At 44.9% G+C, this 27586-nt stretch overlaps 1 protein-coding gene across 1 annotated transcript in view; it reads left to right on the plus strand.

Moving 5' to 3' along the window:
• Nucleotides 1–243: 243 nt before the first annotated feature.
• The window catches only part of LOC147669866 (meiotic nuclear division protein 1 homolog), a 454217-nt gene continuing 426874 nt past the window's right edge, over nt 244–27586 (plus strand). Inside the window, exon 1 of the mRNA XM_086948189.1 lies at nt 244–304. Coding sequence (XP_086804315.1) covers nt 302–304 — 3 coding nt within the window. The 5' untranslated portion in view covers nt 244–301. The remainder of the gene's footprint in view (nt 305–27586) is intronic.

A 27586-nucleotide genomic window follows, 5' to 3' on the forward strand; every position in this document is an offset into this window, starting at 1 on the left:
CTCCGGTCAACCTCGCCTGCCGCCTACTAAGCCACTATGGTAGGCACACCCCCACTCCTACTGCCGACAGATCACATAAGAGCTTCCAGCACCAGCGCTGACATGTCCTTTAACCCTTTACTGAAACGTCTGACTATTTGTCTCTCCGTGTTTACTTTTTCACGTACTTGCGTCGCTGCTGAACGTGTGACGTCACGCGTACAATGCTTCTGATTGGAGGGGAAACACGACATTCGGAAATATCCCGCGAGCCGCCGTATGCTGCTGAGTGTGCTAGTTCGGTGTCGGAGTTCCTTCAGAAATGGTAATGATGGTATCTGGGGCAGTTCAAGCCGTGTACAGCAGAGGAAAGCGCCGACTTATTAGGACTGTGGGATGAGGCGGTATCTTTTTCGAGGCACGAATTTTATATCTGAATTGTTATTTGAAGGTTCCAAGTATTGACATCGTTTTTAAGTGATCGGTGTTGGGAGTCATTGTATGTGTTTTCGGATTTTATAAAAACACAAAAGAACTCTAACTCTATCAGCCAAGATTGAAACAAATACCATAATGTGCTTTAAGTATCACTGATAGCCAGCTGCGGCTCGTTGGGATTGCTTTGAAGTCTGTTGGAGGTCCAAGCCTGCCAGACAGCGCAACTGTCTGGTTTGCTAAAGACGTCTTGGGGACATTTGGAAAGCTTCCCTGGGAATGCATTCTGCCCATTGCTTTCCATTGGCTATGTGGTTTGTAACTCACATTTGCTTGCGTTCTATTTGCTGACTTTATTTGTTTTAGGCTGCCCAGATGCAGTCCGTTCCTTCTGTGGAACAGTGCCGGTTTACATTTATTTATTTGGTTCTTTCATGATTCCTTTCTGTAAACAGGCCTTTAAATCTTGTTATCGTCACATTTGCGGTAAATTCAGAGACAGAGGTCAAATGTCAGGCTGTCTTCCAGGGACAGTGGTTTTTACTTTTCTTTGAATTCAATGTGAGATGATTTTTTTTTTTTAACCAACTTTATTATTACTATACAGCAAGTACATTCCACATTATAAATAGGGCTCCCGGTTTTATGGTATTTATTTTTTTGCCATTTTCGTCTGCATTTATCCATATTTATTTTTTGGGCATTTTTTCTAAATGTATCCACATTTATTTTTGCTACAAGCAGAAGACGACGCTACAGCTAGTCTTTTTCCACATTTATTTAAATCGACAATGCACACATGCGTTCGGTTGTTATGTGAGGGCACTGCCACTGTCAATGTACAAAAGGAGAGACCTCGGAGGGCAATAGCTGCTTGCATGGATGAGGGAATCCATTTTGAGGAATTTCAATCAATTGCTTGGCTAGGCCTCTGCTGGAGGGGATTAGTGTTCTATTTGGTCGAACTGTAAGGATTAATGTACAGATCTGTAGGTAGCTGTCTTCCCTGCATTGTTTCACACATCAGTCAAAACATCCATGCCAAGCACTCACATTGCGCTGACTAGTTTCCAAGTGATCAGACTTCATTAGTATGGATTGTACAGGTTCCCGGGTTGCACATTGGGGCCATCTCTCCCACCAGGCGCGCAACACCCATTTGGCTCAAAGGACTCCAACCCCCTCTCCCCCCTCGTGTGTGTCAGCCTGGGCTGAGACAGCTTCCCGGGCTGGTGTCCGTCTTCTTGCAGCCGCACCCTAGTACATCACAGGTCTTTAAAAAGACCCATTAACTTGTTAACAAGGCTTTGTTGTTTTTTTCACCCCTTCTTAGTGCTCCTGCATCTCCACTGCCCTCAAACTTTCCTTCACAGCCCTTTGCCCACAGCACGCTCCGGGATGATTCTGCTAACTACTACTCACTTAATGGTATCTATTTTCTTAAAAATAGCCCTGAAAGTATTCAAAAGCTGTGAGACGCTGAAAGTAATAATATGCAACTGAAGTCAGAGATAATTGATATGATTCAAAATCTGGAATCTGTTCTGAGTGGATAATAAAGTTGCACTGCCTAGTTGAATCACAGTGAAAGCAAGGACATGACTATTGAACAATTGGCGCAAGATCACACAGCCAGTGGTATAGCAGCGGTACCTTGGGCCTTAAGCCTTAATGCAGGTTAAAAAAACGCTCCCTCATCCATGTCCGAACTTAAAGTGACACGACAGCCATTAAGGGCATGTGCTAGATAACTCATATGTCTGCCCCCACCCCCGTGTTGTGTGTCAGCCTGAGCTGAGACCGCTTCCCAGGCACACACCCACAGACAGTGTTTGAGCTGCCAGCCGCACCTAAGTACTTCACAGGTCTTTAAAAAGACCATTTACTTGTTAACGAGGCTTAGAGCTCCTGCATCTCCACTGCCCTCAAACTTTCCTTCACAGCCCCTTGGCCACAGCACTCTCCGGGATGATTCTGATAAAGACCGGCATCGCAGCATTGTGCGCATTCCCTGTGTCTGGCATTACACGTGATGTACACGGTCTTGTGCACTGAAGCACGGCAGCGCTGCAAAATTTGCTAGTATTTTGCCGTTCCTAAATATAAATACAGACAAAGGAAATATAGTTTTCCGTCTGTATTTATATGTAAAAATCCGTAAAAACGGGCCACTTCTCTCTTGGCCACCAGACAGGCCACCCAATGAGAATTAGTTCGGCACAGGGCCCTCCCAGTTCCTCCATCAGCCCCAATAGGGCAATATGCTGGATCAATCTAAGGGGGCACCCAAGGACCACCAAAAGCTCCACACACACCCCATCCCAAAAGGAATGCAGTGTCGGGCAGTCCCAGACCATACAGAAGAAATCAGTGGCGGGAAGCTCGCATTGCCTACAAGCGGCTGGGCCTCAGGTAAAATTCGGTGTAGGTGGAGGGGGAGAGAGAGGTCACATGGAGATACTTTACTTGAACCATACGCATACTAGATGAGATTGCCAATTCCAGGGGTGCAAGGCAGGCCTCCCTCCAGTTGTCTTCGTCAAGATCACCCACCCATTTCTGCCTGAGCAGATCAAAGCCATCAGGGGCATGGATATTCAGGGATCGATAAGTGGTAGAGATAGCTTCCTTACCCAAGCGCACTAGGAAAATCTTGGTTTCGAGTGGGATGTATTCAGGAAGTGGAGTGTTGGGGGGAATGTGTGATTGCAGTGCATGCTGCAATTGAAATCAGAAGAACTGTGAATTGGTTAGTGCATAGTGATCCTGAAGGGCACTACATTTTCTCCCTTGTGCACGTCTAATAGATTTGAGATGGCAATATGATCCCAGTGAGTGAACCCCTCAAGGGTGGAAAGATGTTGGAGCCACGTACCTTACCACAGAGGAGTCATCGCAGTCAGGCATCGGCCCTACTGTATAAGACACAAGGCTGTCCTCCAACAGACAAGCAATACGTGGGTGCATGGTGACCATGTTGAGGGTATGTCCCGTATAAAAGGTCAAGAAGTCCCTCAAATCCCAGCTCCACATGGTAGACGGGGTCATCCCAGCACCCATTGGACCACTGATTGATGGGCACCAAGTGCAATACTAGGTAATAGATGTAGTCAACGGACAGCCCGAGGCCCCCGTCAAAGGGAGATTTGCATGCTAAGTGGAAGCCAACTTGATGACGTTTGATAGCACATATGAAGGTTGTACGTTTAGAGTTAAGGGAATAAAACCGCTTATGGACAATGGGATAGGGAAAGATTGCTAAGGTATATAGGTAACGGGGAAGGCATAACACTTTGAAGAGCGCAATGCACCCCATTATATAAAGGGGTAGATTGTTTCATGGACCAAAGTCCCGGTCAAGGGCCTGGGTCAGTCATTGAAATTTGAGGTTCCATGCCAAGTCTGGCAGATGAGACACTTGGATTCCCAAATGCTTGGAGGAATTTCGCCAGATAGGGATTTTAGTGCACCAGTGTCGCCGTCCAGCATCCCACCTCAACCAAATTGGATTTGTTTGAGTTGATTTGGAGGCTTGAGGCTTTGCCATAAAGATGAAGGGTTTCAAAGCATCGGGGCCCGGAAGTCTGATAATCGCTGATGAGCAGAAGAATGTCATCAGCACATAATGCTATGCGGTCCTCAAATGTGTCGCTCCCACTTCCTGTTGCACATCTGTGCATCTCAGTGTATGAGATTCTTCAGGAGCTCTACAGCAAGAGCGAATAGTAAAGCAGAAAGAGGCAGCTCTAGCGCATACCTAGTTGGATAGGAAAGGGAGCAGACAGGAATCCATTCCCACGGACCTAGTCCACAAGTTCTTTATAAAGAAGGCAGACCTTCTTACAGAACGCAGCTCGCAGACCCGCCCACCAGAGGATTGCATCTAGAAAGTCCCAGCAGATTGTGTCAAAGGTCTTAGAAAAATCTATAAGCAGGAGGGCAAGTGTGCCATCTAGAACCTGCGTCTGGGAGAGAGCTGCCTGTACTCTGCAACTACAGTGGTGGGTACTCCTACCTGGCATAAATCCACACTGGTCGGGATGGATAAGGTGTGAAAGAGTGCGGGTCAGTTGGACTACCAAAGCCGTGGCGTAGATCGTAATGTTTGCTTTGATAAGTGAGATGGGGTGATGGGAGGAGCATTGATCTGGGGAAGGCCTTCCTTGGGAAGGACTGCGATAGTGGCACTGTCTAGGTCCGGTGGAAAGGACCCCTGCTGTATCGCAGCGGTGTAAAAATGTAAGAGATGAGGAGTTAAGATATCAGGGAACATTTGTAAGACTTGATGGGGTACCCATCAGGCCTGCGGTTTTCCACTACTGAAGGGCCCTTATAGCAGAGTCTATCTCCTCCATGGTCAATAGCAGGTCTAATTCAAGGGACAAAGACGTTGGAATGAAGGGCACCAGGATGTCTTGGAGGATGGGATTTTCTATCTCTGGCAAGGGTGGTGGGCACAGAGTGTAGAGAGTTTGATAAAAAGATGCAAAGGTTTTGACGATTTTGGGCAATTCATCCTGAATGCCACCGGTTGAGTCTCAAATGGCAGGCACCGCTCTGTAGGTTATACTGTGGGTTGCCAGCCAGTATAAAAATTTATCAGATTTTTCGCCCAATTAGTAGACTCTTTGGGTTGTGGCCCTCCAGCATTGTTTTGCCTTCTCTATGGCGATCTGCCGTAGCTCAGAGCGTGCCAGGGCCAAGAGGCGACGAGTCTCCTCTGTGTTGAAGCGACACGAGCAGGCTTCCAGTTGAAGTATCTGACTATCGAGGTCAGCTATCCATGATTGTTAGCGGGACTCACACTGCGATACATAACGCTTCAGGAGACCTCTCAAGGAAGGCTTGCTCGATGCCCATAGTGTGACCGCCAAGGATACCGAGCCCTCATTGAGCTGGAAGAAGTTTTACAATTCCTCCTCTATGAATGGGACGCACTCAGGAGCCTTCACATGCCAGGCGCTGATTCTCCAAACAGGTCTGCAGGTTTGGGGCAGGCACCCCATTCCATCAACAGAGGTACGTGGTCAGAAATACTGCACGGAAGGAAGCAAATAGATTGCAGAGAAAGGAGGTCTGCAGCCAACTACCATAGCTGGTCAATCCACAACTCCTTATTGTGAGCTGTAGATTGGTGTGTGTAGGCCTGCGCTGCATAGTGCCAGGAGCGTCATGCGTTGCACCGACCCATTGAGTCAGCCCAAATGGATAAACATGCCGATTGGGTGTGTCAGTTTGGGTGTAGGGCAGTGCAGGTGTCCAGGTCGGTGTTGGGGAACGTATTAAAGTCCCCGACTATCACAGTAGTTCCTAGAGGGAGGGTCAGGACAAAGGATCGTAGCGCCTGGAGGGCGGGCTGCAGCAACAAAAGTGATAGGATTTACTTGACAGTCATGGGTGAGTGCTTGAGGAAGATTGTACGATGCACTGTATGATTCTCTATGCCACTCCACTCTACCCTGCACCACTCCACTCTACACGACTTCACTGAAATAATTCACTGCACCACTTCACTTTATGCCTCTGTACTCTACACCACTGCAATCTATGCTGCACCACGCCACTTTATGCAACTCTACTCTGCACCACTCCACAGTGCGCCACTCCACTCGACACCAGGTTACTCAAAACCAGTGCAATCTATGGCACTGCCCTCTGTCAGTCTACTTTGCACCACTGCACTCTACTCTGCAATACTCTACGCCACTGCACTATACACCATTGCACGCTACGTCACTGCACTCTGTTCTACTCTGCACCACTGTACTTCACTCTGCTCTTTGCTACTGTTATATTATGTTAAGTGGACTTGTAAAGCGCATGTACACCAGACTGTTTCATGGCCCTGGAGTCTAGGGAATGCTGCAGCAGTGAGAGGATTAAATTAGTTGTATGCCTGGCGGAAAAGCAAGGTCTTTAACTGTTTTCTAAAAATGTAGCTTAGATTCTGACTCTGAAGCTCTTATTTGGAAGGCCTAACAACAATGCTTAGTATAAAACTAGGTTTCTACCTGCAGCCCTCCAAAACATTAAACCAGACAAATATATTTTGATGGAAAGCTAAAGCAGACTATCCTTGGAGTTTTAGAATAGCCCACTGTCATGTTTCCTGCGAGATTGTTCTGCCAAGTGGGGCAGAAATTTTCACCCTCACTTCGGATGATGCTTTGAAATGTTCCTCATTTAGAAGGACACAATAGTATTGGGAGAAGACTATTATGTTTTGAGTAGCATGGTCAATCAGGCTGGCTTTGCAAACATTCTGAGACAATTATTTTTTATCTTAGTCACTGGACACAACTTCCCCTCCCACTGTGAATCCCTTTTTATGTAACAGTTCTGGTCCTCCATATACTTTAGCAACTGCTGACACAGTCTCTTGCCTTTATCTTTTTGAGCTATTATATCTTTCCACTAGAGTTCTTGTGTAGTAGTGTGCTCCTACACAGATAGCAAAGCACATGAATGAGTGGCATATCAAACTTAAGAGTCTATTTTCCATCAAAAAGTTAATTGACGGCTGCATAAAGGAGCCCACCCTCTCCGGATACACATTTAAATTATTCATTAGTACCAAGCTTTAAGAGCAAGTATGGAAAAAAGGAAAACCTAACACACAAACAATCCTTTAAAGTCCTGAAGAAGTCCACAAGACCTCATCGCAGGGGCTCAAAATATGCCACTGCAAATTAAAGGCTTAAACTTGATATGAAAAGAAAGTGGAATGGGAGTCCAAGATGGGAATTTGCTTGATGCTAATGCAAGCTAGACTATGTGACCCTCCAATAGACCAAGACAAGATGGCTATGCCTAAGTTCTCGAAGGACTAGAACTAATTTAGCAGGATAAGTACAATGTTTAGGTTCCGTGTTCGTTTGCTAGTCGTTGTTCAAAAAAGCTTTCAAAACACTTTTTTAATTGTTTCATCTGTTTCGAAAGCTATACTGATAACATTAGTTATTCATTAATTTATTTTAATGTGCTTTGCAGATCATGTTAGTCTACGATCTAACTGCTTTTCTTCCAACTTGCAGATGGGAAAGTTCACATTAAGCACAAAAATGGGTGGGAGGGGAAAGAAGACCCGTGCAGGTTGGAAGAGTGATGGTCTTTGAAATGTGAGGATCAGCATGAAAAAATCTGTCTTAGGAGTCAGAGTTGTCTTTAAACAACTTTTTCTTAGGTGCTTTTCTGAATGATTGTAAGGTAGGAAGAGATCATAGTAGAGGGTCCAAGGAATTCCAAAGAGGACTCTCATGACTTAATGTTTTCCTCCATGTTGCTTTCTCTTATATAATAGTTTGCAGATCAGACTAACACTGATAGGTCTGAGGTTGCAACCAGGTGTGCACAGGTGGTCAGTTTACAGAGGTAGATAGGACTGTCTCTTCAAAAGAATCTGTAGATGGTCACCAATTTGAGTATATTTCTTTCCTTCAGTGAAAGCCAGTATATTTCTATATGATTGGAGTGGTGATCATCCTTACTCCGGTTTGGGCAGTTTTTCTGTTTCATCAACCTAATTCAGTTCTCAGGGATGTGGAATTCCTATAGCCCAGCGCCAGCGACATATTGTTTGGGGTCAAGGACAACACGGTTTCAGGTGTATTTTATCCTTGGGACAAATAGGCCCAACCCCCTGCAGCACAAACCCTTTGGCTGCCCGTTTGCAGTGTCACATTATGTATCCGGCAGGGGCACTGTCTGTAGGTAAGGTAATATTTTTGTCCACATGTCAATGCTGTTCAAACTTGTGTTTATGGTTCATTAATTGAAGCCTTTATTATTAGGGTGAGCTCTATCAGTAGATTTATTTATTTATTTTTAGAGTTTTCTATAGTGCGAACAAGATCCAGATTAGGGTATCAGAGCACAGATGTTGTAAGCTCCGACTGCACTACTGACATTGGTTCCAGTATAAAAATGTGTACACACGTTTTCCAAGTTTAGAAACATGAGGCTATATATAATGCTCCTTGAATGCTCTCTGATTTGTTGCAAATATTTGCAGAAACTTGAAAGCAAGATTGATGATTCTTTGCTTTCAAAATAAAATGTTCATAAAAAATGAAAGCATGACAAAAAACATTTTGCTGAACTACTGTAAAATTTCAGGTACCATTTCTTTGCAGCATCATTTAGTAACGTGTTGATGCATGCTAGTATTTCCTAAAAATATACATAATGGAAAATCAGTGTAACCAGTTTCAATAAGATTATGGGAAACCAAAATAAACAAGCATTGGCAAAGTCAGTAGGTCTGAAATTGGTGGTCAGCTTTTTAGTTTTGTCAATGTGGGACTTGTTTTGGCATGTTTTTTTGTAAAACCTTATTCATGTGGGAGCTGCCGGGCCCTCGCCATTATAACAAACACTGGCAAAAGCAAAAATGTTTTTGGTCTCATAAAGAACACACTGCCGCAGTAGTTACTAGCACTGAACAAAACTACTTTGTGTGCTTATATGCTCCATGTGAAAGAACACAATGCTGTCACTCACAGTGAAGCCAGCCAATATATAGAGAGACAGAATTTTAATTAACACTTCTTTCCCAACTCTGGAAGAAGGTTTACATTTGCCATGGTCAGTACATTTTCAACATTTCTCTGTGTGGGAAAAGATTTGAGAAGAGTTGTTGAAAACCCTTAAAACATGCAAGTTAGTAGGTTTGCACAGAATCAAAAGGGCATTCTAACCCTGGAACTATTGCTTACCACTACCTTCAGCTCAGTATGTATATCTGCGGAAATGTGGCAACATAAGGGGATTGCCAGTTTTCAGAGAGGCTATATCAGCTCTTATATAATGAGATTGCTGCCATAATTTGTTGACACACTACATGGCACCAAATGGACAAGTGGATTTTGTTACAGGGCAAGTAGATTTGTGAAGCAACCTACCCCATGGACAAGTAGATATTTTATTAAATTCCACACCCCTGAGTTCTACTGAAATACATCTGAATATTGTTGAATTTGTGATCAGAAAATATATATTATGTAGCAATAAAACATATTAAACATTAACAGTCTAATAGCCCAGGCCTCGAAAAATGATACTACACCTGCATGTCATGTAACTTAATAATCTACTCGACCCAACTGTAATGATCTTCACCCGTAAACTGGTTTCAGATTTTGTGATCATCGGCAAATATTTTATTTTACAGTCACCCTTTTTTCAATCTTACATATGACTGCTCCCTCAAATATGTGAGGCCAGTATTTCTGCAGTACAAGCAAAACTCTTTTTTAAAAAATTGAATAGACTAAATGTTTGCTCCATGTTTAATAAAAATCTAGCCCACATATAGGGTACTCATTGTGGTATGATGTTATTGTTTGGAATGATGCGCGTGAATGCATGCGCGTCATCTACAAACAATATGCATGCTGTGTTGAGATTTAAATGTGTGTCGCGTGTTGTGGTTCGCGTACTGTATGAATGTAGATCCTGTGTCTCGTGTGTGTGTTGTGGTTTGAATGGGAACGGCGTGTATTAAGTATGAGGACTGACAATTTAGCGGTATTCTAAAATATACGCTCCTGGAGATCACTTGTAAAATAAAGCTCCGCTTTACCTTTCCGACAGATTCTGTCTTTTCTTTCTTCTGGAGATGGATTAACTATTTTGCAACACTGGCGACGATCGGGAACACGTTCCTACGTGTGTTTACAATGGATTTTTGAAGAATTTTCTGAATTTCGTTCATACCGTGTTTTCATTGGCCACTTACACAGAAGACTTCTCTTTTGGCTTTCCCCATTGGATGTCGTTTTTTCCTTTTTATTGGATGATAGCAGCAATGGATTTCATACGAATATCTTCATTGGATGTTGATCTGTAATGCTGCATCTGTGAGGAATCTGCTTTCTATTTTCAGTTGACCATCAATTCAACAAGGAATTGTAAACAATTCAAGTATATCTACTGTGGGAATATTTACAAGGAGGAAATGCAAATAATCATCACTGCCACGATATGATGAACAGTAAGTGACTTCTGTGATTCGCACACAAAAATTGCGAGTCACATTTCTTTTATATTAAAGGAAGGAAAAACAGTACAAATAACTTAATTTACATTTATTTATTTACATTAATTTGTTTAATATAAATATTTATATAACTATGACGGGGATTCAACCTCCTCCATCTTTTTTAACTATTGAAGGTGATCCTCCAATTGAATGGGACATTTGGGAACCTATGTTTTTAGCTTATGTTGAAGTTCTAGAAGAAGAAGATTGTGGAGCAGAAAGGAAATTAGCTTTATTAAAGCATTGCCTTGGAGGGATTGCACTTAAAGAATTTAAAAGTTTACCTCCATTAAGTGATACTTCCAATTTGAATGTATATCAAATTGCAGCTAAACAACTTTCCATTAGATATGGGAAGAAAATTAATATGGTCATGGAAAGATTTAAATTCTACTCAACGAAACAACAAACAGATGAGTCTATTGACAACTATGTTTCTGCATTGAGAGCATTAGCGGTTACATGTGACTTTGAACACATTAGTTATGACCAAGTACTAAGAGATCAAATTCTCACGTGTACCAACAATAAAAAGATACAACAGAGGTTATGGACAACTTCTGACATGACTTTGAATGCTGCGATTGAGATAGCCAAGTCAATAGAGCACTCTGAGAAATTTGTGGATGAAATTCGATCACAAAACAGCAATAAACCAGTTGTGTTAATTCTTAATAAAGAAAATGACAAATTTAAGGATTCGGATAAGTATAAAAAGACTATTAATCCAAGGAATGATAACCAATACAAGGGTGAAAATAGAAGTAGATGGCAAAAACCTGATCAGAGAATGAATAATTGGCAAAGATCGGATCAAAGGATGAATAACTGGCAAAGACCAGACTCAAGAGTGTACAATATGTATTGCTTTAGATGTGGAAGTGGTTGCCACCTAGGGAACTCAAAGTCATGCCCAGCTTTAGACAAAGTATGTTCAAGATGTGAAAAAAGGGGCATTTTTCAAAAGTCTGTAGATCAGCACCAAGAAAAATCAGTTTAGTTCAAGATCAAGAGCAAGAGAGTTCAAGTGATTGTGAATTTGATGTTAACACTATAATGTGCATAACTAAGGAACCTAAGGTCAAAAAATGTCCTTCTTGTGATATCAATATTGATGGAATATCTACTAAAGTTTTTGTAGACTCTTGCTCATGGTACACTATTCTACCTGATACCTTATTTAGATCCAATTGGCCTAATGTTAATCTAATGCAACCAGATATTACACCAAGTGGCTATACAGGCCATAGATTGCAACTTATTGGTTATTTTATAGCTGAACTTAAATTCAAGAGTCGCTCTACATATGGAAAAGTATATATTACAAAATCTGGTGATTCACTCTTAGGTTGGCCACACCAGGAACAACTTGGAATGAAGCTTGATCCAAATGCTGATCCTCCTCTGATTCTGAGCCAAGTAATTCTGTGCTAAGTAAAGGGAAAGAAGATATGTTGATTTCAGAAATTAAAGGAAAATTCCCTAAGTTATTCTGCAATGATTTAGGGAGATATAAAGGATTTGAACATCGGATAAAAGTACATGCAAATGCCTTGCCCATCCGTCATAAAGTCAGGAATGTTCCTCTTTCATTTAGACTAACATTAAAGGAAATTCTCAATGATATGTGTGAGAAGAAAATAATAGAACCTATTGAGTCATCTCCTTGGGTTTCACCTATTGTGATTTCAATTAAATCGGGGGGAGATCTTCGTGTATGCATAGACCTACGCAGTTTGAATAATGCTATTTGTGTGGATTCACATCCCTTACCTAACCTACATGAAATGGTTTCCACTTTGGACAATGCTAAAGTATTCTCCTGTTTGGATTTAGCAAGTGCGTATCATCAGGTGGTTCTACATGAAGACTCAAGGGACTTAACCGCTTTTATTACACCTGAGGGTTTATATAGATTTTGCAGGATGCCTTTTGGGCTAGCAAGTGCAGCTGCGGTATTTCAAAGGTTGATGAAAGAGACTTTGGCTGGCTTAACTGGAGCAATTGCGTTTCAAGATGACATCCTAGTTTTTGGGATAGATGGGGTTGAACATGACAAAAATGTATTTAAAGTGTTAAATGCTCTGTCAGATAACGGTCTAACACTTCGTGCTTCCAAGTGTAAGTTCAGGAGAGAGGAAGTGGAATATCTTGGACATTGCATTAGTGGAAATGGAATTAAACCTAAAGCTTCACATTTGGAAAACATTAGCAAAGCACCTATTCCTTAAAACAAAGAACAGTTGGTAGCTTTTTTGGGGCTTGTAGAATTTTATGCTAAGTTTATTCAAAACTATGCAACTGTAATTGAACCGTTTAGGATGCTCTTGAAGAAAAATGCTAAATTTGAGTGGACAGATTCTATGACAGTAACTTTCAATGCTGTGAAGTCAATGATTATTAGAGCACCTTGTCTCAAACCATTTGTGATTGGGAAGAAATGTATTGTGATGGTTGATGCAAATAACTGTGGATTGGGTGCTGTGTTGATTCAAGAGGAATGGGGCAAAGAATGGATTGTAGCATATGCTTCAAGGACATTAAGGGAGTCGGAACAACATTATTCTGTAATTGAAAGAGAACTTTTGGCGTGTGTTTGGGGAGCGGAACATTTTCGACCTTTTTTGTGGGGAACAAAACTTATCATTAAATCGGATCAGTGTGCTGCCACAACAGCATTCTTTTGGCATAGTGTTGATACATTACTTTTCAAAATGGCCGGAAATAAAGATGGTCAAAGAGGTTACCAGTGATGCCATTATACAATTCATGGATGATATTTTTTGTAGAGAGGGTATTCCTCAAGAGGTAGTAACGGACAACGGCCCACAGTTTGTTAGTAAACAAATGGAAAGTTATTTTAGTAGGTGTGGTATTTCTCATAAAAAATAGCGGTATTCGATCCAGAGGCCAACGGCCAGATAGAAAGATTCAATAGAGTAGTCAAGGAAGCTATTCAATTAGCTGTCAAAGGTGGCTTATGTTGGAATAAGGCGATACAGTCCATGTTATTGTCTTATAGAACTGCTCCTAATGCAGTTACCTCGTTATCTCCTTTTGAGTTGCTGAGAGGGTGGAAACCCAGTACCAAACTTGTTCCTTGGTGGTTAAAGAACAAGGATAGTGGTCGCATTGATTTTGCAGAGGTTGATTTTGGAGAAATTCACAAGAAAGTTGATGCTTATAAGGAGAAAATGAAGAATGATTTGTCAAAAAAGGAGATAAGAAGTTGTTCCTATTCAAGTAGGAGACTTTGTGAGATTAAAAAAGGGAAGTTATGTACATAAGGGGTTGGCAAAGTGGTCTGATCCAATTGAAGTAATTGAAGTATTTAAGAACGCTGTAAGAGTACTAGATGGAAGTGTTAGGCATTTTAGTAGAGTTTCAAAGTTTAATAATAGCAAGCACTTTTCTGAAGATGATTCATCTAATGTGTTTTTGGATGTTACTACTGATAGTTTAGGGTTATCTGAATCACCTGCTGTGTCGGATAGTTGTGATTCTAATACACAAGAATTATTGAGAAGTTCAAGAAGTCGCAGGGCTCCAGATTGGTTCAGAGACTTCATTCTTACTTTATAAAAAAAAAAAAAAAAAAAGAGGGAGGTGTGTGGTATGATGTTATTGTTTGGAATGACGCGCGTGAATGTCATCTACAAACAATATGCATGCTGTGTTGAGATTTAAATGTGTGAGTGTCGCGTGTTGTGGTTCGCGTGCTGTATGAATGTAGATCCTGTGTCTCATGTGTGTGTTGTGGTTTGAATGGGAACGGCGTGTATTAAGTATGAGGACTGACAGTTTAGCGGTATTCTAAAATATACGCTCCTGGAGATCACTTGTAAAATAAAGCTCCGCTTTACCTTTCCGACTGATTTTTCTGGAGATGGATTAACTATTTTGCAACACTCATGATCCCGGACTTGCCTCTCAGTTTACTAATAGCATTGCCATCAGGGCAAGAGTGTTTCTCAATTCATGTTTAAACACTCACTTTTAATAAATATATTTGGTTGATAGGGAAATTTGTGGTCTCTGATGGAGGCAGCTGGGGTGGACTCGCCACCATTAAACCTTATTAGGCGGTTACACTGGGACACTACTACCAAGACCTGCTATTTGCTACAAGGCATTTGTACACAACAAATAAAGGTAGTCAGAGAGGTCAGACATGGCTGTATAATGGCATCTTTTCAGTTTTTATTCTATATTAATTCCTTAGACAAAGTCCTGAGTGTATGTAGCAATGATACCGCTAGAATCGCCTCTCGTCTAGTCCCAATTCATGTACTAAGGTTTCTTATTTCAATTATCTCGGTATCCTGTTTAAAGCAAATTTGTCATGGGGCAGAATGGCTAACCTGAGAATACAGAAAATGTGAGTAGTGTGTGAATCGATTTTTAGATTTGCAATAAAATTGTGGCATAAGCCAATTAAAAAGATGGTCCAGTTATATAAATGTCTGGGCATGGGAACATATGGGGCTGGCATGTGGGCCAATGAAGCACCAACTAGAATGCAGGCCTTTGAAGATAAGTTCCTCTGCCGTATACTGGCCATCCCTAATTCGACCCCAGGTTAATTGGGTATGGGCTATTTAGAAGGTCACGTTAAAATGTCCCCCCCTCTTACTCTGAGTTCACATTTGGTGTACGCCATGAGCAGGCATTCTGAGCAATTGCCTGAACTTAGACTATTGATACCCTATCTCTTGGCTGGCATATATCTGATTTTACCTTTTTTAATATCCAGATGGCATTGGACCCCACACTAAAGCCATAGCTAAGGAAACATTTCTCACGAGAGATTAGAATCATAAGATGAAGTCTTTTAACTACAGTGATCAACTATTTGCCAATTTCCACATCGTCTGGTATAGAGCAGTATCTAATGTGGGTGGAAAAGCCAGAACACAGGTTTTACCTTCTGCTCAGGTTACATTCAGTTCTATATTTGATTGCTTTCCCCGATTATGGCTCCTGGTTTGAATCCCTTGCAGGTTGCCCATGTTACAATTCGGTGCCTCAAACAGCCCATTTAATGCTTTTTCGCACTTTAAATAGCAGCTTGAGAAGACGCTTCTTTCAATCAATCTTAAAGCACAAGCGCCTTACATCGCACCAAGAGGGGCATATCTTTTATTTAAATTATTAAATACTTCTCCAATTTGTTTTGCTGTTCTTAATTACATTTTGTCTGCAGTAAACCTGAGGAGGAGGTATGCTTCTTAAGAATATCTATTTTATCACTGTTGAGAGTGATGACCCTCAAAATCCAAACTATATAATTAGAACATCTGCTATTCATGTCTGGATATTCTCCATGTGATGCTATAAATCCTTCTGTATAATTTTATATTTTTAAGACTTTTTTTTTTCTTTAATTTGTGCTTGTTGACCCATGGAGTTGTTCTTAAAATCTCCGACTCTGGAAACTATATGATGTAAAATGTATTTTTTAACTTTTGTTTTTATGGTCATTGTTATGACTGAATAAAGACTATTAAAACTAAACTAATACATATATTACTAAAGCATGATGTGGTAGTGCACTGTCATTTATAGACAGTAAATTTCCAAGAAATGGCCAAAAACCTTACCACTACACTGCAGCTTTACCGATAAAACTGAATAGTTTATTAACAATAATCTGAGACCTTTTGGGTTTGTTTCAGAAAACATATTTATCATTTGCACATCACCAAGTAAAGTGTTCTGATTTGCTTTTTATCCTATTAAAATAATTTTTCATCACACAGATGTACAAAAAATAGGTTTTCACAACTACTGAAATATATTTTGAAATATTTTTCCAGTTGACTTATTAGCTATTTAAAATGTGTGTTAGGGAAAACCTGATACCCTACAGCCTTTCATTTCACACTTTGGACAGCAGATCATATAGTTCACTTTACAAAATCCTGGAACTCTGAAGTCAAAGAAGGAAAAGCAACTGTTAAGTGACTTTTAACCTCTGGACGCAGAGAAAATGGGACAAGATAAAAACAAGATTTAAAGGCATCTTTGTTGCTCCTTCACTTTCTGACTGAAGAGAACACCTGTTCTGTGTCAACTACCCAGACCGGGGAGTAGCTCCTAAATATAGCTCGTCCTGATAAAAAGTAACTTGCTATAGCAAGTGGGTGAGTAGATTTTTCGAGGCCTGAATAATTCCATAACAGTTACTCTGTTTTCTTTAGTTTGGTAAAACTATTATCAAAAACACAAAAATATTGTCTGAAAGCAAAAAAAAAAAATGTGGAACCCTAATGATATATATTCTAAGATAGAAGTAGATGTTATAGAAAAGTATTCTCACAGAGACTTTTTATTCTCTTATATAAACATACTTATCACAGTTCTATGAATTTTAATAGCAGGAGTTTAATGTTAGAGTCTTGGAGTTTAAGCAGTCCATTGTATGGGCCTTTGATGAGGGATGCTTCATTTTCATTTGTGAATAGTAATTTTTGATTAGGCATCGCCGTATAGATTTCTGTGTACTCGGTGTGGCAAATTTAACATGTGCTGTGTGTTCCTTTCCCCCCCGTCGCCCCCACTTGCAGTGTTGGTCTCCACCCCTCTCAGCATTTTTGTAAATACACAGCAATAGGGAATTTTTGTTGTGGTATGGCTGAAGAGCATTCTTTTAGGGTTGATTTTGGTTTGACTCCTGCATTCCACATATTGGATGGAAGCACAGGCTTTGGCACACAGAGGCGTTTATGAAGCCTATGGTAGGGTTATCTGCTGCAGTTGCTCAGCTGATGTCCGAGGCAGAATGTGTACTTTTGAATGACATTTTTCCAAAATCCCATTAATCTGCTCTTTAGGCTAGTTTACAGACCGAAATGGAAAAACATATGGAAAGTGAATTAGGCCTTAGCAAGCATTTCCATTTACAGTTTTACACTCCCTCTTACTTTTTAAACTTTATTCTGAGTTTCCTCTGTGAAAATATTTTTAAAACATACCCACACCATTTATTAAAATCCAATTGAGTGGGCGTTTTTGATATACCATAACAGGTTTGCTTTTCCTCTAGTATTGTGTAATGGTTTTTTAGCAGCATTTTACAGTCAAACATTGGCAAAGCCAACATTTCACACTCTCATTATAAAGACGAGACCTATGGCTTTGTCTTGCTTGTTTTCTGCTAGTTGAAGCTCAGTGAATTTATAGACCGCACACCTTGAGGTTTGCAATCTCTTTTCTTCTCCCAATTCTTCTCTCAATTGGAAATCCTTATTTTTTTTCACTTAAAGAGTAAATAACCCCACCCCCACATCCCCCCTGTTGAGATTTTGACATATGCAGAGTGTAAGGAAAGGCCTATTTATTTATTATTATTATTATTATTATTATTATTATTAATATTATATTTAAATTTATATGGCGCAACAGCCACCCGGAGGTTTCCCGGCGCCTACAGACACATGAATAAAGAGGGGAGCAGCAGGTCAAAGCTCAGGCGTTGAATAACCACGTTTTGACGCTTTTCTGAAATTTAACATCATTTTGTTCAAAACGCAATGAGGGTGGAAGCGAATTCGATAGAGGCGGGCCAAGTAGGCAAAAGACCGTTCGCCCATGCGGGCAAGTCAAAACCTAGGGACTACAAACTTTGCCTAACTTGAAGATCTAAGAAGGCGAGAGGGGGTGTACGGTTGAACTAGTGCATTAAGGTATCTAGGGGGGAATACCGGCATTGATTCTGTGCATACAAAGGGCTTTGAATTTAGACCGGTTTTCAATCTTTAGCCAGTGTAGATCCCTGAGAGACCCTGTGATGGGAGCCATTCGAGGTAACTGACAAAGGAGTCTGGCCGTTGAGTTTTGGATCACTTGAAGCCTCCTGATTACATCCTTGTTGGCACCTAGATATAAAAGATTACCGTAATCCAATCTGGATACGATTAAGGCTTGAACCACAGTTTTTTGAGTCATAAGTGACAGCATCCATGGGATTTTTTAAAGCCACTCCAAAATTCCAAAGCAAGTAGATGCAACCTTGACCGCTTGTTGGTGCATGGACAGTTGTTTGTCAACTATAATGCCAAGGTTGCGAACAGATTGCGAAGGTAGGGGAAGGGCACCCATTTGCAGAGGCCAGTGCTGCGGCCCCAGAGAGCTTTGTTTCCGCCGAAAATTAAAAGCTCTGTTTTTTTCCTCCATTCAACTTTAACTTATTAGTATGCATCCATCCAGCAATTGCTTGTAAGCCTGATCGAAGAGAAGAAACCTTCGAAGAGTCTTTGGTAGATAAAGAAAAGATAAATTGGGTGTCATCAACATAGGAATAAAAAGAAAGCCCAGCTTCTTCTGCTAGAGATGGTAGAGGGCTGATGTAAATGTTGAAAAGCAGGCTTAAGATAGAGCCCTGGGGCACTCCATAGGGGGGAGTTATGGGATCTGGAACTGGCTGTTGGGGGGGAAAACCTGAAACATTCGGTTAGTGAGAAAATTCGCCAGCCAGTTCAAAGCAGAGCCAACATTGCCTTTAGATCGTAAAACTTGAAGAAGGGTCTCATGGGATACAGTGTGGAAAGCGGCGCTCAAATCTAGTATTGTGAGGGCCACTGTATCACCCATATCCTATCGTTGGTGGATAGTTTCTGTGACTCCTAAGAGCATTGATTCAGTGGAAAAGCCTGTTCTAAAGCCAGATTGGGATGGGTGCAGAATGTTTTGAGAGTCCACATATAGTTACAATTGACGATTAATGTGTTTTTCTAGAACTTTGGAAAATGCGGGGAGCAGTGAAATAGGGCAGAAGTTCAAGAGAACATCTGGATCAGCATTTGTTTTCTTTACCAAAGGGATGATCGTGGCATGCTTCCAGGTGGCTTGCAGTGCGGCTTCCAAAAAAGAGACATTAAGAAGTTCCATAATAAGACTAAGAATATTGGGGTCCAATTTTTTTAAAACGGACATAGGAAAAGGGTCCTTGGGGGAGCCAGATTTGATACTAGTAAATATATGTTAAATGACACATTATCAAGGGGTAGCCAGCTATGAAGTAAACCCTCAGAATAAGCCTTTTTGTTCAGTATGACAGAAGGCGAGGTGTAGTCGGATAATAAATTATTGGTCTTAGGAGGTTCCTATCCCTTAGTATCAAATTCCGAACACATTTTTCAATCTTGTCCGTGAAGAATAACGCTAGAACTTCACATTGAGTTTCGGTTAATTCTGGAGGCTCGGGTTGGTGCGCAGCACACGACAGTTCTTGCACCATCTTGGACAGAGTTTTAGGATTGTTTTGAGACAACAAGATGTTTATGTATTCAGCGCGCGCAATTCTACAAAGTGCCTGGTAATCTTTGATGGCCCGGTTGTAAACCTGTTTCGCAGCCAGAGCAAAAACTTTTCTCCAGTGTCTCTCCAGCGTTTTGCACTTAGATTTTTCTGATTTGAGCCTATCTGAGAACCATGGGGCAGGAGGTCAATGACTATGAGTTTTATTTCTAGAAAGAGGAAGGCATCTGCCAATGGACGATGTTAGCCAGTCGTGAATAGTGTCAGCGTCAGAGGTGCTAACTGTATTAATAGCCGGCCTAGTGTTCAGGAGGTGAAGATTGAGATCGTCAGCGTTGAGTTTTTTACCGTTTCTAGAACCAGATTTGCCTACTGTGGAGGACGAAGGCACATGCCCTTTCACCTGTTTTTTAAAAAAAAATGTTTAAATCTTTTTATTGAAACAAAACCGCTCCATCAAAAGACACATCAGGTAGTAGGGAAAGTGCAGTGGTATTTACACACTAAATGATTAGAATAAAGCAGCCATCAGTCGACAGAATAATGGTCTACCCCCAAGTCATGCCTCCACAGGTTGTAAGTGGGTCTGCTAATCCGTCCCCCCTCCCCTCCTATCCCCCCCTGCCTGGCCAAGGCCCTCCCCCCTACCTCCCTCCTCCCCGTCCCCCCTACGGAGTGTTCAGACTCTGCTACCAGCCGAGGCACATGGCCTCCCAGGGAGTGGGTGTGTCAAAGATATGTAGTTTGTGGTACCCAGTGGGGGAGACCCCTACGGTGAAGCATCCAGGGTATCCATCCATCCATTCTCCCCTATATCTTCTCCATGCCTGCCATATCTTTTCCCATTTTTTGGGGCATCCTCTACTATTAAAGATGACTTTTTCTGCCCTCTGGCACCAGTCTATATCTCGTTCCCATTCTTCTATTTTCGGTATCAAGTCACTCCCCCAAAGTCTTGCGATGTTTCTCTTGGCCACCATGCTCGCAAAGGCCAACCATATCTTGTCTCATTTGGGCCACGTGATGTCCCCCATGACCCCCAAAACGTGCCATCTAGCCTCCAGCGGTACCTCCGCCCCACCACCTCCTCCATTGTGTCCTTCAGCCTGACCCAATATGTACGGATTTTAGGGCAGTCCCAGAGGATGTGGAAGAATGTGCCCTCTTCCCCACAACCTCTCAGGCAGAAGTGTGATGCTGCGTTTCCCATCTTGAATTGTACCGTTCGAGGGGTATCAGACCTGTGGAGGATGCGCAACTGCACCAACCTGAATCGAGCTCGAATAGCCACCTCCCTAGGACACTGCAGGGCCTCATTCCAGTCATCGTCCTCTAACAAACCAAGGTTGGATTCCCACTTCTCCCTCAGTGGCCCCAGGACATCTGGAATATTATTAATGAGCTTCTTGTAGGTGACTGATATGGCCTTATCAATCATGGGGTCTAACAGTAGCCTGTCCTCGAGAAGGGCATAGTCGGGGACCTGATCCCCCTGTGTCAGATGCATGTATAGGGCGTGTTTGAATTGTTGATAGTGCAGGAATTTGCCATCACCCATTTGGAATTCAGACTGAAGAGTTGTGAACTCCACCACCTGCCCCCTCTTCCAGACGTCCCCCAGCATATCTATACCGATCAGGCTCCACTGGCGCAGGTCGCGGAGTTTCACCACCTCCCTAAGGAAGCCTCCCGCCATCGAAGCAGTTTCGTTGCCCGCTTCCATATTTCCACCACTACCGCAGTCAGGGGAGGCAAGGACTGGTCGCGCCGTGGTTTGGAGTAGAGAGCCGCTAAGTAGGAGCCCGCTCCTAGAGCCATAAGATCCACCCGGTACGTCGGTTCCTCCTGTGGGGCGAACACCCACCCATTGATATTAATCAACTGTGTCGCCCAATAGTATAGGCGGATGTCGGGTACTGCCAGTCCCCCCTCATAGGGACCCCGTTGCAATTTCCGAAGAGCGATCCTCGGACATCCTCCGCCCCATAATAAGGAGCATTGCTCCGCCTCCACTGTTGTAAAGATCTGCTCCGGGATCGGGAAGGGCGAGCTCTGCAGCACATATAGCAGACGGGGCAGGGCCATCATTTTGAATAATACGGCTCTGCCCATGAGGGAGACCGGGAGGGTTCGCCAGTGCTGCACATCACTGTGCAGGCGGTTCAGTTGTGCCTGTACATTGAGCTGGAAAAACTCAGTGGCGGACGGCGTGACCCATATCCCTAAATAACGAAACGCTGCACGCCGAACATGGCCCTCGCAGCCGAGCACAGTGTGCGGCTGAGGTCCCGCCAGAAAATAGCCCAGGGATTTCCTCCAGTTGATACGGTACCCGGAGTATTACCCGAACGTGCGCAACATGACCATTAGTCATTGTATGGACTCCGACGGTCGCTGGGTGTAGAGCAGTATGTCGTCGGCATAAAACGATATGCGTTCCTCCCATCCGCCCCCCATGTCTATGCCCCACACCCCAGGGTCCATCCTCACCCAGTGCGCCAGCGGCTCCAATGCCAGGTCAAAGAGGGTCGGGGACAGGGGGCATCCCTGCCTCGTGCCGCGTCCCAATTGAAATTCCCGTGACATAGCCCCGTTGACCCGGACCCTCGCCAGTGTCCCTGTGTACAGTAGCTTCACCCAGGAGCAGAAGTTGTCCCCGAAGCCCAGCCTCTCCAAGACTGCGTAGATGTATCGCCACTCAATACTATCGAAGGCCATATGGGCGTCGAGAGAGAGCAGTGACGCTGGCACCCCCTAACGCGCGGTCACCATCTGTAGAACCCCGAATAGGCGACGCAGGTTGAGTCTCGTGCTCCTGTGGGGCATAAAGCCCGACTGGTCCGGGTGGATCAGCGATTGGATCACCGCACCCAGGCGCGTGGCCACGATCTTCCCCAAGACCTTTGTCTCGTAGTTAAGGAGGGAGATGGGCCGGTACGAACTGCAGTCCCCCTGTGGTTTCCATGCTTTATGGATCACAACGATCGTGGCCAATCGTAGGTCCCTCGGGAGCTGCCCAATCTCCCGCGCCTCGAGGAACATGCTGCCCATATGGGGTGCCGTGCGGCTGGCCACACATCCAAATGCTTCCACTGGGAACCCGTTGGGTCCGGGGGCTTTCCCTGTTTGCAGGTCCCCCATGGCCTCCTCCACTTACTTGACCGTGATATCTGCTTCCAGCAGATCCCTGTCTGCAGGTTCCAGTACCGGGAGCTGCAGGGGGGGTCAGGAAATCACGACACTCCTGCTCGCCCCTCGCCGTGTGCGACCAATAGACCTCCTCGTAATATCACGCAAAGTCTTCCCAATTGCCGCGCTTGTGGTGCTCACTGACCCATCCGGTCGCTCTATCTTCGGCACCCAACTGCGGTCTCGGTCTCTCCTTTCCAACCAGGCGATCATTTTATTCGCCTTGTCCCCAAGGTCGTACACCCTCCGCTGGGTGGCTAACGCATGCGATCGCGCCTGGTCCGTCAGGATATACTGTATATCTTTGCTTAAGAGGCATACCTTATGCAGCCTGTCTCGCTCCTGATCTAGAGTGAGCCCCGCCCCGCTTTCCAGAGCCATAAGCTCCGACTCCAATTGTTCCACCTGCGCATGTCTGTCCTTACGCCTCCGCCCCACCTCAGCTTGTACAAAATCTCTGGCTACGGTCTTGTATGCCTCCCACACTAACCCGGGGGAGTATACGGAGCCTACATTGTCTTAGAAGTACAGATCTACCCTCTCCTAGAACCTCTCCTGAAAGTCTCTGTCCTTAAATAGAAAGGAGTCAAGCCTAGGTGGGACGCTCCAATCTCGCTGGGGACCCATCAACTGAACCCCCACTGGCGCATGGTCAGAAATCCCTCTGGCCTTATGATGTCCATCTCGAAACAGGTTCATGCAGTCTGCTTGTGTGAATATATAATCGATCCTAGAAGAGGACCCATGGGCTGCGGAGATGTGTGTGTACTGTCTCATGTGTGAGTTATGTGTTCTCCACAGGTCGATCAAACCCAGTGCCTGTACAAAATCCCTGAGGTGGCTCACCCCTCCCCTACCCAGTGTACACGGCGATCTGTCCAGTTCTCTAGCCATCACATCGTTCATGTCCCCACCCATGACCAGCGTCCCCCGAGGCATTTCCAACAGCAGCTTCCCCACATCAGGAAGCGTGGACGCATGCAGCTTCGGAGGTATGTATAGCGAGCAGAAGTTTAAGGTGCGACCCTCCCATTGCACAGACAGTGCCACATATCGACCCAAGGGATCCGACCAGCATCGCCCCAGGACCAATGGTAAGGAGTTCCTAATGAGTATGTCCACTCCCCTGGATCCGGTTGTGAAGCCAGAGTGAGCACGGAGGGTGTAACCAAATCTGTCTAAGGCCCTGCAGTGGTTTCCCAGCAGATGAGTCTCCTGTAGGAGAACAACATCCGGAGCATGTCTGCGGAGGTACAGCAACACAACAGTGCGTTTGATCTTATTCTGCAGGCCGTTCACATTCCAGGATAGGACGTCTGTGTTGCGTCTTAGATGTGTGTGACCCTGCCATTGTCCCTGTCAAATCGAATGGGTAGTGCCCACCTCTCCCCCCACCCACCATTCTCCTGCGTGTGTCGATGGAGTCAAAACCTTCATACAATACAAAAACAGGAAATGACAACCAAAACATTCCACCCCTTTCCCCCCCTGAACAACCCCCCACCCTGCTACCCTGGCCAACCATGCCAGACATCCCCAACAAGCAGAGCGCCTGTAGCCCTTGAAACGATAAACTCAGGGGTGAGCGGTGCAACCAAGTCCAGCATCCAGAGCACCCCCCGACCCCTCATTACAGTCCAATAAGTAGTCCGACGATCATCCCAATCTAAATCAGTGTCCCATATTAGAGAAAAATCCTTCCAGCCCACAAGCATTGCCCCTCAGCCAAATTGGAAGCTAGCAACATTTACAAATACCCGTGCGTGCCGTCTATCAATTCTCGCAAGACTCACTAAGCAGGTCGAGGCCTCCCCCCAGTGTTAGCCAACCTGCAGGGTTGGCATTCATAGTTCCTCCCTACATTACAGGTCTACAAGATCCTACCAGTGCGAATCCATATAGTCCACCTCCTCACTCCAGGTCTGGTGACGCCGAGAGGCTCCTTTTAGCCTGTTGGTGCTGGCTCTCCCGTTGTCGTCGCGCCCTCCCTGTCGACCCCACTGACGAGGCCGGAGACTGGGAAGCTGTGCTCCTCCAGCTACCTTCAAGGTCCTGGCCCCCTCGCTGTTGATTGTGCTCTTCCAGCCAGGCAAGTGCCTCCTCCGGGGTATTGAAGAAGACGGATTTTCCCTCCGCCAAGACCTTAAGCCGCGCCGGTAAGAACATCATGTAGCGGAGGCCACGCTCTCGAAGTTTCCTCTTGACTGCGTCAAACAATCGGTGCTCCTGCTGGACTTTGAGCGTAAAATCAGGGAAGAAGCGTATCGTAGCGTCTTCCACACGCAGATCTCCGTGCTGTCGTGCCGCCTGTAGGATTGCATCCCTGTCCCGATAGTTAAGTATCCGCGCAATGATAGTTCTCGGCGGGGCCCCCGGGCACGGTGGTGGGACTGGTGCCCTGTGCGCTCGCTCTATGACGAAGAACTTAGACAGTCTCTTGGGTTTCAGGGTGTTCAAAATGAGATCCTCAAGGAACAGTTCCATGCTAGCCCCTTCCATTTTTTCTGGCACACCTACCACCCTGAGGGTGTTCCTTCGGGCACTCCCATTCTGGTCCTCCAGCCGTGCCGCCATCTGCCTCTGTTGGTGCGTGAGCTGTTGGACCTGCTGTTGCAACAATTTGGTGGTCCCTTGAAGGTCCGTAATGGCGGCAGCGTTTTGCGTAGCTTTCTCAGATGTTTTGTTCAGGTCCGCCCGCTGAAGCGTCAACTCAATTGACATTTTGTCTATTTTAGACTTGAATGTAGTGCCCAGGGATTGTATGGCCTGCATAATGGAGGAGAGAGATGGCTCCCGGGGCTCTTCAGATGGCCCGGTTTGGGGTAGACTACCACCGCCCGGGTCCGCCGTATAATTATCCATAGTGTTGGATTGGGTCGTTGTAGACTTCTTGTTCCTCATGGCCTCGGGAGATAGCAAACGGTAACCTTCGGGCCCTCCGCTGGTCGCTCGAACCCGATTGTCCCGGCGAGGAGCGGGATCAGCCCTCTTTAGTCCAACACTGCCCACACGCCCCACTCAGCCGGGCACAGTTCACTTGCACCCCGGGCCCCTTTTCTCCGCCGCCGCAGGTCTCCTTCGGTGCCCTGATGTCCAGGGGGTCGCGTGCTGGAGGAGTAGGTCTCGCCGCCCTGTAGACGCTTCTCGCGGCAGGCCAAGTCTGGTCTCCACGTCCCGCACCCTCTGCAGAGGGGGGGCAGCTGGTCACGCTACAGCTGTGCAGGGGAGAGAGCAAAGTCCACACCACTCCAGGACACACCAGCGCCGAGCGGCACTCTTCGCCTCCTCTCTGTGTTCTCACCGCGGCTCACCTGGCACCCGAGGCCGGCGCCACTCCGAGAGGCCCCCACTGTGCACGCCACGTCCGGCCCGCAATTACCAATCTCTGGCTCCTGGGGTCCTGGGCCCGGATTCTCTTTTCTTTTGACACCTCCAGGCAGGATATCGCAGGGGCCCCGGCAGGTATGGGCCCGCCTCCCAGCGTTATAGGCCTTGCCGCCTCACCACAGTTCTTCGCAGCTGGTCGAGCCCGTTCTCCACGTCCCCACTCCCTCGTCAGAAAAGGGGGGGGGGAGTCTGCGCCCGCCGCCGCAATTCAGGGAAGGGAGGGAGGGGGGTCACACACCCTGCCACAAGTAAGGGCCCCCTGGGATCGGGTGTCACCGGTGGCCGTCGTCTCGCGTCCCCGCCTCGGCCCACTTCTCACCCGAGGCCGGTGCTCCACAGATGGGTCTTCTCCGCGTAGGCCGCACACGCCAATCCCCGTTTCTCCGCCTCCCGGGGTCGGATTAAGACCGGGAAGGCAGCTGCAGGCATGGGGGGAGAGGTCTCTCCGATTCCAGCATGGGGCGTCGCCTATCTGCCAGATAACTGACGGATGTTAGGGGTCATCGGGATCGCCACCGGAGCGCCGCGGCCATCTTGGTCGCTGCCAGGCCACGCCCCCGACCTTTCACCTATTTAAGCTTAAAATCAACTAGAAAGTGATCTGACCATAGCAAGGGAAGGGCTGTCTGACAGGTAATATTTGCTAAATTAGAGAAGACAGAATTGAGTTGATGGCCTGCCTTATGAGTAGGGTCAGAGTTATGTAAGATAACGTTTAAGGCAGCTAAGTCGGCAATTAAAGTGGAGCTAATAGAGCAGTTAGGAACATTAGGATGAAGGTTTAAGTCTCTTAAGATAAAAAAATTGGCATTTTCTAGTATGAGGGGAGCAATTAAATCTGGAAGCGCAGCTGCCCAAGCTCCAGCCGGACCCGGGGGGCGATAAATAATTCCTATGCCCCCTCCCGTTTTATTGGCATGATCCAACCTAAAAATAGTGTAGTTGGGGGGTATAGATGTGGCACTATCCGGTCCAGAACTGGTGTTAAGCCAGGTTTCAGGAAGAAAGATGGCATCAGGATGGGTAGTCGAAAGTAAATCATGAATATCTTCTTTGTTTTATTTTATTGTAAATCTTTATTATTAAACAAATCGTCATTATATATTTTGCGACATGAGCAAGAGACTATACATCTACCAATTGTCCGACTTGGGTTACAGTGAATCAATCCACAGTATACAAAACATGACAATTAGGGGGTTACAAGAGTCTCATCGCCATTCAGGGGTGCTGGGGGGATACAGATATTTCCTCTATACGAGTTCCAGGGCCCCATACTTTGCTCCATTTCTCGGGACA

This window comes from Lissotriton vulgaris, unplaced genomic scaffold (genome assembly GCF_964263255.1).
Source record: "Lissotriton vulgaris unplaced genomic scaffold, aLisVul1.2 SCAFFOLD_431, whole genome shotgun sequence".
Classification (NCBI taxonomy): domain Eukaryota; kingdom Metazoa; phylum Chordata; class Amphibia; order Caudata; family Salamandridae; genus Lissotriton; species Lissotriton vulgaris.